The sequence below is a fragment of the Dermochelys coriacea genome, chromosome 10, assembly GCF_009764565.3.
Source record: "Dermochelys coriacea isolate rDerCor1 chromosome 10, rDerCor1.pri.v4, whole genome shotgun sequence".
NCBI lineage: Eukaryota > Metazoa > Chordata > Testudines > Dermochelyidae > Dermochelys > Dermochelys coriacea.
Window position 1 is genome coordinate 5,198,247 of NC_050077.1, and position 12,952 is coordinate 5,211,198.

The following is a 12,952-nucleotide window of genomic DNA, read 5'->3' on the forward strand; positions in this document are numbered from 1 at the left end:
GAACTTAAGAGTCAGTGTCAGGGCTACATCATGGGAAGCCTGTAGGAATGGGATGAGCTGCTCGACATCCAGACGGAAGAGTCAAAGATCAGTCCAGGGCCAGGCCAGGTCAAAACCGCAGAATCAGAGTCTGTTACCAGATTGAGAGCGTGAGGCAAGAATAGGGGTCGGGCTGGGCTATGGTCTTGCAGCAAGGTCACCAATGATTCTAAGCCAACAAAAGTAAACCAAGATCAGGGTCAGAAGCCAAGGCTGAGAGTCCAGGATTCAGGCAAGTCACAGCAACGAAGGGTCTGCAGCAGAAGCACACCAGAGACCTGCATTGCCCAGGCAACTCCCAGAAATGGCTTCTGGGTTTATATGGAGAATGCCAGCCAATTAAGGAATCACAAAGGTCCGTCTCTCATGCCCCTTAGGGTGGGACTTCCTCCAGGTCTTAGCTTCTCGGTAGTTTTTGGTAGCAGCCCTGCCGAGGCCCCTAGTGGCCATAAGGAAGCAGCGTCTAGCTCAGAGTCTACAGTCCCCAGTTCTAAGCCTGGAGTTTCTTATAGCCAGAACCTCTGGGTTCTACATCCACCTTCAACTTTGCTGTGGGTGCTCAGTGCCTTTGAAAAATCAGACTACTGATTTAACTACCTAACTCTATGTCTTCAGATGCCTAACTCTGGGCAGCCATATCTGAAAATGTTTGCCGCAGCATTTACATTATTTATGATGATATTTTTCACCCTGCTCCTTCTCCATTTTTCACCCCGTTTCTTTGCTGGATATGTTTTTTTCTTTCTTTCTACCCGTTTTGTCAATGTCTTTTCTAAGCAGAATCTGAACCCACTTCATTCAGACCATTTTTTCCACTGACAGCCCACTTTCTTCCCGCAATACAGAGTGGCAGAAGGGGTATCGTGGAAGCAACCAACAGGGGTAGCAGAAAAGCAGGATGGGATTGCTGGGGAAGGTGGACCATGACTCAGCTTCTACAGAGTGTCAGCCCAGTTGCAATACCGGTACTTCACTCAGAACACTGCAATTCAGCCTCAGAACACTGCAACTCAGCTGGAAAATTCTAGTCAGGTCTAAGGAGTTGCAGCAGTAACTGCAATGGAAAACTCTGGGCAGTTACCAGCATCTTCCACGGGGGCACTTTAATGCACCCAGACATCAGACCAGAGTGGAAGTGATATTGCAAAATTGGGGAGGAGCAAATATGGCCTCATGGTGACAGCAGAGACTCCAGGGTTCTGCTCCCAGCTACAGGATACTGGGGAAATCGATGGATGTGTGACAGCTGCCATTTTAGCTGACACCAGAGGCTCAGGGGCCCCCAGAGCTAAAAGCAGAAGTCTCCACAGTTTGAGCTAACGAGCCAGGCTTGGTAGCTGGGGATTGGAATAAACTTACACCTTTTGTGGATAGGCATAGAAGGGAGAGACACAAACACACACTGACCAGTAGGCATTTACCCACTGCCAACGGGGGATCATCAGGTTTAATGAGTGGAAGTGTAATTAATTGACATGTGTGACTATAGAGCTTTGAATGCACAAATACAACTGTAGCCCCATTCATGGCAACATAATAGACACACCTCGGGGACCTTTTATTGAATTAAAAGGAAAAGATGTAAATGGGCCTGCTTTAATTCTTTCTCCTGCTCCTCCCCAAGCTGTTCATATATATCACTGTCACTCAACATGCCAGGTCTATGTCTGCTGAAAGATCTAACTTGTGTGTAACAGTGTCATTCAACACCATCACTGCCAACGCTTGTGAACAATGGACTAGTATCTATACCCCGTCCTCGCTTGTTTTCAAACCTGAGAACACTTCATATTTTAAAACCATAGCGGTAGTCCTGTCTTGGAAAGAAACAGCCATTCTCGCATCTCAGTGCTGTTTCTCTCTCTCTTCAAAACCTTCCACAATACAAGGAGATTTCAACTAACAGCTTCCATTCAACCCACTGCATCTTTCCTTAATGATGTGCACTGGCTTGAGTTTTAACCTGTGGTGTCTTATTGCTGAGAAAAAAGCAAACCTAATGCAGATTAAATGAAATCCCAGCACAAAAAACCTTGAGGGGTAAATATAAAACCATAGCCAGAGAGAGATGCTTATTGCCAGTGCTGAAGAATCTAAAAGGTGCCTACATGAAAATACCACGAAGACAGAAAATGGGGGGGGGGGAGGGTGGGAGGAAGGAGGCAGAGGAGAGTCAAGAAGATGAAGGAAAAGGTCTATAATAAAATATTCTGGAGATGGGTTCATGTTATAGTAATTGCTCACAAGCTTTGATTTTGTAACGTCTGTTGTAAATTTTAATGGGAATGTAAATAAGATTGAAGAAAAGAATAAAAAGGCTTGAGAAACAATTCTGAAAGTTTCCCCACTAAAAAGCCAAACCATCTGTTTGCAGGTGACATGGGGCAGGGGGTGGGAAAAAGATATTTGGACAAATTCTGAAGTCCTTACTCAGCAAAACTCCCAGGGAAACCAACTGCCCGGGCTGCAACTGAGGGAAGAACCCAAGATTTAGTCCAAAAGGCTTGACAGAAAGGAGGCACTAGAATCTACCAGTTAGAGCAGGTAACTCAGGATGGTAAAACTTGATTCTAGACCTGACTTCCACTGACTCATTGTGTGAGCTTGGGCAAATCACGTAACCTTTCTGTGCCTCAGTTTCCCCATTTTTATAGTAAATGTAATGATACTTGCCAACCTTTGTAACGTATTGGGAAATCTTTGGGTGCAAATCACTATCTATATAAATTCAAAGTGTTTTTACAATTATTATTTCTGAGAAATAACATTTTTTTTAATCTAAAACTGAGCTATATTCACCACTGAGCTTAAACCCCCATTCAACCGCATTCATTTTTGCCATTTAATTTTAAAAAGTGATCCTTTATTGACACGTACATACATTCCTTGAGGGATGGAGGTACCTCTCCTCCTGGTCACAAAAACAACTATTGAGTGACTTTAGCAGTATGTGTTGCTAATTTATTCTAATTTGCGAGAAACAAGCTGGAAAGCTATTTTTAAATAGAAATTCAAACCAGGGCTTCACATATTTTTTCTCCCCTGTGAATGTGCAATAAATCCACAGTAGATATTGTATATTCTTTGTAAACACTGAAGTGCTCACCTAGTCAGGTAATTAAAGACCCTATCATGTTTTTCCTAGGAGCAGAGCCCATTTGTTCTGACAAAGCTTCAAACTGGGCAATCACATTCTATCTACCTAAATCCCCCCTGCAGTTCCAACTGCCTAAAGCATCCTTCTTCACTGTCCTAAAGTGCTGTGAAGCGTTCCTGTGAGCTGTGGGTGTTCCACCCCAGAGGTGGGTGCATTTCAGTGATGGGAGGAGTGATCTCTGTAAGCATACTATCTGTAAAATATTTGGAGGTTCTTTGGGATGAAAAGGCAAAACATGATGTAATGTTACCATCACAAATAACAAAAATGGAGGGAGAGTATTTTCAAAATGAAATCTAATGGAAATAAAAAATAATTTACCCAGTAAACATTGGGCTTTTTGCTCTTCCTCAAAGCACTTTACAAGTGTGGACAGGTATGATTATCACCACTGAATGGATGGGGGAAATGGGGTGCACAGAGGTTAAGTGACTTCTCCAAGTCCACACACTGAGTCAGTGGCAGAGATGTGGTTAGAACCTAGTACCCCTGACTCCAAGCCCACTGTGTTACTGAATTGGCCCACGTTATCTCTATTGACAAGCAAATTATTTATTAGAAGTGGACAGTCTCCCTCTGTTTGCGAGCCATTAGAAAACACAAACAGGTACCTCGATCCAGTCTTGTTATTTAAACGTGTTCTGTTTAGCACAGTGGACAGAGAGATAGAAGAGCTGGGTCCCATCCTTTGCCAAGCTCACAGAGGGAGTTAGTGGCAGAGCCGAGTCACGCAACCACTATGTGCCTCAGTTTCCCCATCTATAAAATGGAGATAACTACTCTATATGCACAGGAGTATTGCTACTTTGAGATCCTCAGCTGAAAGGGTCTCATTATAAAAGCAAGGTGTTAGCCTATTTCTATAGTTTAACCACCACCAACTACAAGAACAGGTGAAACAAACAGGAGAACAAACATTTGTTGATGTAGTGGTCTACTCAAGGGGTACAGCAGTTTCATGTTGCTTGTTTCCTGGCCTTCCGTTGTTCTTTCTGGGCCAGAGAACACACAAACCTCAGTGCATATAAGGTACATACTTGGAATGCAGCAAACCACATGAGCCAGTCCAGACGATAGTGGTATGGTGTTATCAGGCACGGCCTCCTCTTCAAATCCCCAGGCTTACATTTAAACTCGTACTCCTCCCAAACCGCCATGGGATCATTGGGGTCCAGGCTGGAGGTACCTTGGAAGATGATCTCGGTTCGTTCCTTAGTAATGCTAGGGGGAAATAATCATTGCATTGTTATTTTCCCAGGCTGTGCCAAATGCTAAATACCGAGAGTCAGCAAGGAACTGCCCCATTAGCCTAAAATTTCTTTTAACCTGCCTTTTGCTTTTCGGCTAAGGTGAAGTGTGGTAGCAGCTTAACATTTTGATTCTGACAAGCTGCTGAGCACCAATCTATGTAAGGTACTTCTATGAACCCCCTTTACCACAGCATCTGAGCACCACACCATCTTCAATGTGTTTATTCTCACCAGGCCCTGGTGATGTAGGGCAATGCTACTATCCCCATTCCATGGCTGAGGAGTTGAGGCACACAGAGACTAAGAGACTTGCCCAAGGCCACACAAGGCAGAGCAGGGAATTCAATCCAGGTCTCTCGGCGTCCTAACCACGAGATCAGCCTCTCCCCTTACTTGGTTTCCAGCACCTCCCTTTATCTCAGCCATTCTGACAGTCTAATGGCAGCACACCCTGTGGCGTGCAAGGCTTAGCTCTGTGACTGCACGACTCATGTGGGACAGTAGAGATTTGGTCACTCACAAAAGTGATCCATCCTAACTCAGATTTGCATAATGACCCAGGTTCAAAAATGCATGCATGTAATCTGCACATGTGGCTGCCCTGATGGCACCCCCTGACTCTGGTATTTGCACATGCAATTTCATGCGACTCCATCTGCAGGATCAGCACAGGGGTTTCCGGCTGGGACGGCTTACTGAGTGGGCTTCCTTCAGGTTCGCTTAGCAGAGCTGCTGGTCATGGAGCATTAGAGTTCCAGTCTGCGCCTCGGCTGTGGCAATGGGCAGGATACACGTCCAGCGCGTCCAGGTTAATTGGTTATATCTGCTCTAGAATGTGGCAGTCAGCTGGCATACACAACCCACCCCATCTGGAGCACCCCGTAGCAGATTACTCCTGGGGCACCATTAACAACTGTCTGAAAGTGCCCAAGCGTTTCGCCATCCCAGCTGGAGGAGAAGTCTCATGGAGCCATTGCTCAGCAGCTGAGCAGGGGAGGGCGGCGTGTGAACAGTCGCAATTGAAGCCAAGAGAAACAGAAAAGGAAAACAAACTGGCTGTACCTAATTAGACATATAAAAACCACCCCAGCCTTATGGCAGGTCACACACAGACCTAAGTCTCATGATTTGCCAGCCTCCAAACAGCAAGGCAATCGGACAATGCAGAGTGCAAGCACCATGCCACAAAAGGAGGCCTACAGCGAGACGCCCATGTCAAAATCTGTTCCGCAAGGGCTTTTTTTCCAAAGATCTGTCAGTGATGCTTCTCTGCAATGAAGCACTCTGTTTGCCATGGTGTCTGCATAACAGCATCATTCTATCTATCCAACTGGTCCAATACCCGTCCCCTAATTCCGTCCTCTCTTGGTCCTTCCGCCACCAACCAAGGAAACTGAAAGCTCAGACCAGCCATTCCCTCCCCCTTTGCTTATTTCCAGTGATAGACGCTTGCAACTAATGGACTGCCATTCATCTCAACGTATAATTGTTACTTGCATTTAATAGATTTCTGGACTCTTCAGCCAAGTTCCATACTATACCTTCGGCTGAGTTATGAGCCGTGGCTAGCTGCCCAATGGTTAGAAACACACTGTAAATCAGGGACACCAAATTACTAATAAAAGTAGGTTCCTACTGTGTGCTTCAAAATATGTCAAGTTTCACATAATCGTATATTCATTATGAGCTGCAATCCTCTTTTTATTGGTTTACATAGGCTGGAATTACAAACATATTACAGCAGCATTTCATCACATGCTCTTTCGGTTCTGGTAACTGTTGAAACAAAAACCTTAGACTGAAGAGGAAAAAGAAAAACAAGAACCCAAATACAACAAACTCCCATAACTCCAAGGCTCCACCACTCTAAGAGATGCAGGGATTAATACAATTTTGTTCTCACCACTCCTACCCTGCCCTCTCCAACTCTCCTGCAAAACAGGGCTTTCACGTGTCACACAAAACACAGCTATGTTTTAAAGTGTGGAGGTTTGTTTTTTTATCTTGTTTGTTCAATGCTTCCCTTTCTGCAGAGGTTGAACAGAAATGTCAGCTTGTTTGAAAGGTGGGTAAAAGATCATTTGTGTGACTATGGGCATGCTGCGAAACGCTACTGCTCACAGAGTGGCATGGCTTTTACAAAGGTTACATTTTTGTAACAAGGACCTAACACACCTGGGTAGTTACACTGGGTACCTGCTGAGCCAGAATCTTCAGCAGCCAATCAGATCCCTCTTTTTATAATGCCCCTTTGATAACTGTTGGCTATTTTCTGGGGAACGATCCATAACCCACTGAAATCAATAGGAGCCATTTCCATCCTTTGGCTCAGCCCTCTAGAGCAGCAGTTCTCAACCTTTTTGGGCTCAGGACCTATTTGTAAACGTTTATGACCTGTCACGACCCAGAACATAGTCTGGGGGTGGAGGCCCTGGGGTGGTTTCAGTCGGATCCTGCCCGGCACTCACCCCACAGTGGTAGGGTGACCAGATGTCTGAATTTTATAAGGACAGTCCCGATATTTGGGGCTTTTTTTTTATATGGGCTTCTATTACCCCCCACCCCCGGCCTGATTTTTCACACTTGCTATCTGGTCACCCTACTCCTGCAGCTCCTGTGCTGTGGGGCTAGCTGGGCTTGGCTCTCCACCCTGGGCGTTGCAACCTCCCACCTCCCTGACTGGACCAAATCTGTGTGAGTGGAGCTTTGACCTGGCTCATGGGGTTGCAGTCCCACTCACTCAAATCTGGCCGACCCAGACTCCCATTATCATGATGGCTGGGCCCAACCTGAGTGGTGCTGGGACCCCAGAGGTTGCAGTACCTGAAGCAGGGAGATGAGACCAGCTAATTCCATGGGACAGGAACTATCATGCGACCCTTTGAAACATTCTGGCCACCCAGTTTTGGGTCCCGACCCACGGGTTGAGAAACCCTACTCTAGAAAACATATGGTCAGCACAGTGTGGGCCTGCGGCTGGCAGAAGCAGAGGTCTAACTATGAAAGACTGACCAGTTTCATCAGGATTACTTCAGACCCTCCAACTGGGTTAAAAGGCTTGGGCCCAGTCCTTCCATCAGCTGCCTGTCTACAGCTCATATTGACTTCAGTTAGAAATTGCGCACACAACTGGTAGGATGATTGAACTTCCAGTCCTCCAGTTCTACTTCCTCCCCGCAACATCCTCAAGAAATACAGATTAAATTCTAAACAGCTCAATAACTGATCAAGAGGAACTAGCAGGCACTCAGATTCCACAATGGGTGTGTTGCGGGAACCTAAACAGACTTGCTCCCACATCAGCCCAAGCTGGCTACAAGCACAAAAACTGTGGAACTAATATGTTGTTTGTAAAATAATTACTCTGCTTCTATTTTATACCCCTTTCCTCTCCCCTTTCTCTATCTTGTCTGTTCAGATTAGAAGGTCTTCAAAGCAGGGAATGTCTATTACTCTCACCTAGCAAAACGGGGCCTCATTATCAATTGGCCCTTGCACGTTGTCGGAATACCAAAGCAACAACAACAGATTGCACAAGCTATATTGAGGGTCTTCTCCTTCCCTACCCCTCTGGTGTTACTGCAAAACCAGCCAGTTTCCAACTGGTGCTAGAGGAACAAGTTCTATGCGGTTGAAAGCAGCGATAAGTATTTAGCCTATGTGGATACTTGCAGAGATAGCTAGCATGGCCACAATAAGGTGGTCCAGTGGCCTAATGCATAGCCCTACATGCTATCATGGAGAAGGCTCTTTTTCAGGGACATCCTTGTGACTTTTCTTCTGCCTGAGCAGAAAGGCAAGGCAGGGTCATGGAGGAAATTTTCCCAACTAGAGGGATGGAGGAAGGAAGGAACACGAACACATGCACACACACACACGATAGAGAGAAAAAAATCACTCTAAATATCACCCATATGACTCTTTACCTTCTATGCATATTATCATAATGTTTTTATATCTAATATATTGTGCCCCTTAAGAGCAGTTATAAATTTAAAGCAAAACTATAGTCAAATAAATTATAATACAGTAGGAGAGGATTTTGTGATCCTTTTCAAGCACTCCCTTTCCCCCCCATCCCCAATGAACAGCTACTCTGAACCTACCAGCTACCAGATGGATTAAAAAATAATGATTATAAGACACAAAGACTGGCTGATTGACTACATTTCATGATATTGATAGGCGAATAGAATAGAATAGGTGTGCTGTGGGTCTATTCAAATGATTAGTACCTTCCAAAAGCGCCGTATGTGTTTACTATCCTGAGCGAGTTGAATGAGGTGTTCATGACTTGTCTGGAATTAAGCAGGTTGAGAACGACAGGTATACTGAGATAGGCGATCAGGAATCCAAACGAGACGTTCACCACTTTGCGGACGTAGCAGCCTGGTTAGAACACAAACAGAACCAGAAAGGAAGTGACTTCACCGTCTGAAGTTCCTCATGATCAGTTCAGATCCTGCTTCTGAGAAGACTTTTTTTCCCCTACAATCCTTTCATATCACCTGACAGGCAATTTCAGAGGGCTGCTAACAGTTGGTGTCAGCTCCCTTTCAAGCTAAAGTTGATGAATTCTTACACATAATCAAACAAATCCTCCCTGGTAGGCCATGTAATCTCTCTCCAAAGATCTGCCTTTCTCTAAATAGTCTGAGAAGGGGCTGAAAAGAAAAATGTCTAAAATGTTAGAGTAATAACAGTTTTAGTGTAGGAAAAAAACAGAGCAGGCATTTAGACATTATTCAAAATTGCCCTCCTTGTTATTAAGACTTTCCATGGACTCTCTCCAGCTGATTTTAAACTCTCTCTATTCCTCATCATGGATCCTAACACCAGCCTTTAATTTGTCCTTCCTCACTGCTGGTGGAAGAGAGACCACTCCTCCGCAGTTCTTACCATTGGAATTTGCTTTTCTGCATCTTCTTGCCACTGACAACTCCTCTCTTTGATTCTCATCTCTTCCCTGGCTAGTGCCTCTGTACACTTCCCTTTCCTTTGGCTACCACTTATTATTTCAATTTCCATTATTTTACATTGAGAAGTGCTTTGGGAAATGGCTTACAGGAAGGACCCTGCAAATGAGACTGGTGTTGTACTGGATAAAATGTGTTTTTTTCAGTCTAGAGAGAATCTAACGTTATCACAAGCAGACAAATAAGCTAAGGCAGCCTCTAAAGGGTTTTTTGTGCTTATGATTGTTTTTAATTTAATGTGGACAGTCAAAGGAGAAGACTCAAAGCAAATGCATGTAGCTTTCCTCCTATCTTTGCAGGAGCGGGATGGTTATTTAAACCTCTCGTATAGTATGAATAATTGTTTAGTCTGGGAATATTTTTGGAAAATCACTTGATTCGGGTGGATTATCTAACCCAGCCCCCTGCATCACAGCCAGGCTGCCTCTGTGGTCAGATGGCCTGAGACTTCTAGCCTGTAAGGAAAAAAAAATCAGACACGAACACCAATGACTGCAAAGGTCTATTGTGAATGTCGGTGCTCCCCAGGTCACCATTTATCTGATGATGTCTAAATATGGGCCTGATTCTGCATATCCCTGCTTCTCGGACTCGTCTGCCATTAACTGGGTGAGTGAGAGTTTGCAGGATCTGGCCCTCTGACGATCCGCTCCTTGGGGCCACAGGTCATCTCTTCTTGCATGGCGATAAAGCACCACGGACACCTACAGCACTGTGTACATCATGACCATGCCCTCCGAGTTGCACAAATCTGACCTTTAACTGCAGTTACAGTTAAATCCATGTGGAGAATGGCAACAGAAAGGAATGAAACTGGCAGAAGAGGTGCAGGGTCTGCTTTGCAGCCCATTAATGGGAATCTTGCCATTGACTTCAGTGAGACTTGGATCAGGCCCTTAGATACCAAGGCGGAGATCCTTAGAGGTACTTAGGCACCTACGTCTCACTGAAATCAACGGGAGTTGGTGCCTTGAGTATCTGGTCCCATGTGACAGGCTCCTTTATAAAAACTTTCACATGAACAAAAGGGGAATAAAACACCACACCCTCCATTCTTCTGACTCTTGGGATTAATGGTTCTCTAGGACTTTTGCTACATGGCCCTCCTGTCCAAAGCACCAACTCAGCAATCCATTACTATTCAGCAGCGCATAACCGCTTTCTGGAACAGGGATGGATTTAAGATGGGACTGAACACAAGTTTGTAGCAAGTATGGGAGGTTCTTCTAAGTAACCCTTAACTTGTGGTCTGTGGGGATCTGTCAGAGAATTTCATGGAGTAGAAGCTGAGTCACAAGAGGATCTCTCTCATTCTCAAAATGATTCACAGATTGGTAAATTGAAGAACCATTATTTTGTCTCTTCTCCAACAAGTCAGGGATAGGTTTACTCAGAGTGACTGAAAAACACAGCTCAACAGGAGATCTCTAGCATCATTCTGATCACTGGATTTACCAGCCCTGCCAGAAAACTACTTGGAACTGAAATGCTGCAACTAAAGAGATTTCTTCTAGTAAAATATTTAAAATAAATACATAGCTTCAGAGGGGTAGCCGTGTTAGTCTGGATTTATAAAAGCAGCAAAGAGTCCTGTGGCACCTTATAGACTAACAGACGTATTGGAGCATGAGCTTTCGTGGGTGAATGCCCACTTCGTCGGATGCATGCAAAAATATTCCCAGACTAAACAAACACATACATCCGACGAAGTAGTATTCACCCATGAAAGCTCATGCTCCAATATGTCTGTTAGTCTATAAGGTGCCACAGGACTCTTTGCTGCTTTAAATAAATACATAGAAAGTGTAATGAAATTTAATTAGCATTACTGAAACTAAACACTTCTGTTCAATAATCTGGAGGTGGATCGGGCTTGCTTCAAAAGAACTACAGGCAGGCATTTTATTTTGTAAACATGTTTTTGTCTTTCTGATGGATGTTTGGTATATTTAAAAACTAGCATCTGTAACTGATGTTGATATTATGTTCAATTTGTTGCTTACATATTGTTTATACAAATACTAGAAACAGTTCTACATCTGTTACCCAGCCCCATGTAAGTAAATCCCCCTTCTCTCTGTGCTGTCAGTTCTCTTTGGGGATAGGATTTTATTTTTTAAAATCTTAGCAGTGTACATTAGCCACATGCTTCATTGCTCTTTTTTTATTCATGTTAACAAAACTTCTATTTACTTTTTCATGCTATACCCGTAGGCCAACCTATATGCCCAGGGCAATTTGACAGCCAAGTTCTTGATGCTCGAACAAGCCCAGCATTCTTGACAAAGTCTGATAGCCCCACTCCTTAAAATTTGCGAGAGAGGATTTTATGCCCTCCCACTCCTTTTTTTTGTTTTGTTTTGTTTGGCACCACATTAAATTACTGATTTAATTCCAGAATCAAAACATTCTGCTTATGTTAGAACAATGACGACTCCCGAATAGTCTAAAGACAACTGGACAGAACTATTATGTCCATTGTGTCAATGGCAAATGCTGCAAAATTGCAAGTGTGATAAATGTGAAAAACGTTTTCCACATTTAAACATTAAAAAAATACCACTGAAATTCTGGTCCCATGGCCATCAACGGGAGTGTTGTTAGTGACTTCAATGGAGGCAAGTTTTCAACCTATATATTGCTCACTTTGATACATCTGATGCTTTTCCTTATGCTGAGCAGTACCTTATAACACTCCCACTGAAGTCAATGGAACAAGGTGCCACCCACCAGGAGCAAAGATATCAGAATTTTAGCTTTAGAGGCTAATTTTCCTATAAGCAAATACAACCCACACTAACACCATGTAAGCATCCCCCCACGTAGCTGGAGGATAGAAGTGTATCAGTCAGCTCCTGCCTCTGAGCGATCGGTTCTTTAGGGAAAGTAGCCGAGGCTTAAGTTTTAAGATCCAGAGGTCCTTCAATGTGGATGATCCCACAAGGGAACTGTCACACCAAGATACTTCCTTTCCCCGCACACATAATAGTAAGACCTAGCTCATGTAAAGCACTTTCCATTATCCCTATTTTACAGGTGGAGAAGCTGAGGCACAGAACGGTGAAGGGACTTGCCCAAGTTCACCCAGCAGGCCAGTGGCCGAGCTTGGAATAAAAGCGATAAGGTAGACAGATAAGGTTTTATTCCTCACGGGAATGACCTACCGTATCTCAAAGGAAGCCTCTGTCCTGCTGCCTGTTTGGCTTGTATCTTCAACACTTGGTCCTTCACACATCCCTCTTTGGAACTGAACAGGGATCCCAAGTAGGTGTCATCAAAACAGGCAATGCTGGGCACTATGGTTAACCAGTTGAGGAAGCTCAGGTTCCCACTGATAATTAAGACCCCCTAAGTAGGAAAGAATGAAAGCACTGGGTAGTTGTGAGTTTAGGCAGGGGAATGCACTGAAGACGTGTCACCTGGCCAGGTTTCCAAGCGATTGTGTCCCAGCCTTAGTACAACAGCATTTGTCTATAGGAGGAAAGGAAACATCCATGTGCACAATGGTTTGTTCTGTTGAAACAAGGTTA

The 12,952-nt window shown here is 44.2% G+C and overlaps 1 protein-coding gene across 1 annotated transcript in view; it reads right to left on the reverse strand.

The window, feature by feature from the left end:
- LMF1 (lipase maturation factor 1) overlaps window positions 1–12,952 on the reverse strand; it is a 364,576-nt gene that overhangs the window by 32,420 nt on the left and 319,204 nt on the right. The window contains 3 exon segments of the mRNA XM_038420733.2: window positions 4,234–4,417; window positions 8,682–8,835; window positions 12,587–12,770. Coding sequence (XP_038276661.1) covers window positions 4,234–4,417; window positions 8,682–8,835; window positions 12,587–12,770 — 522 coding nt within the window.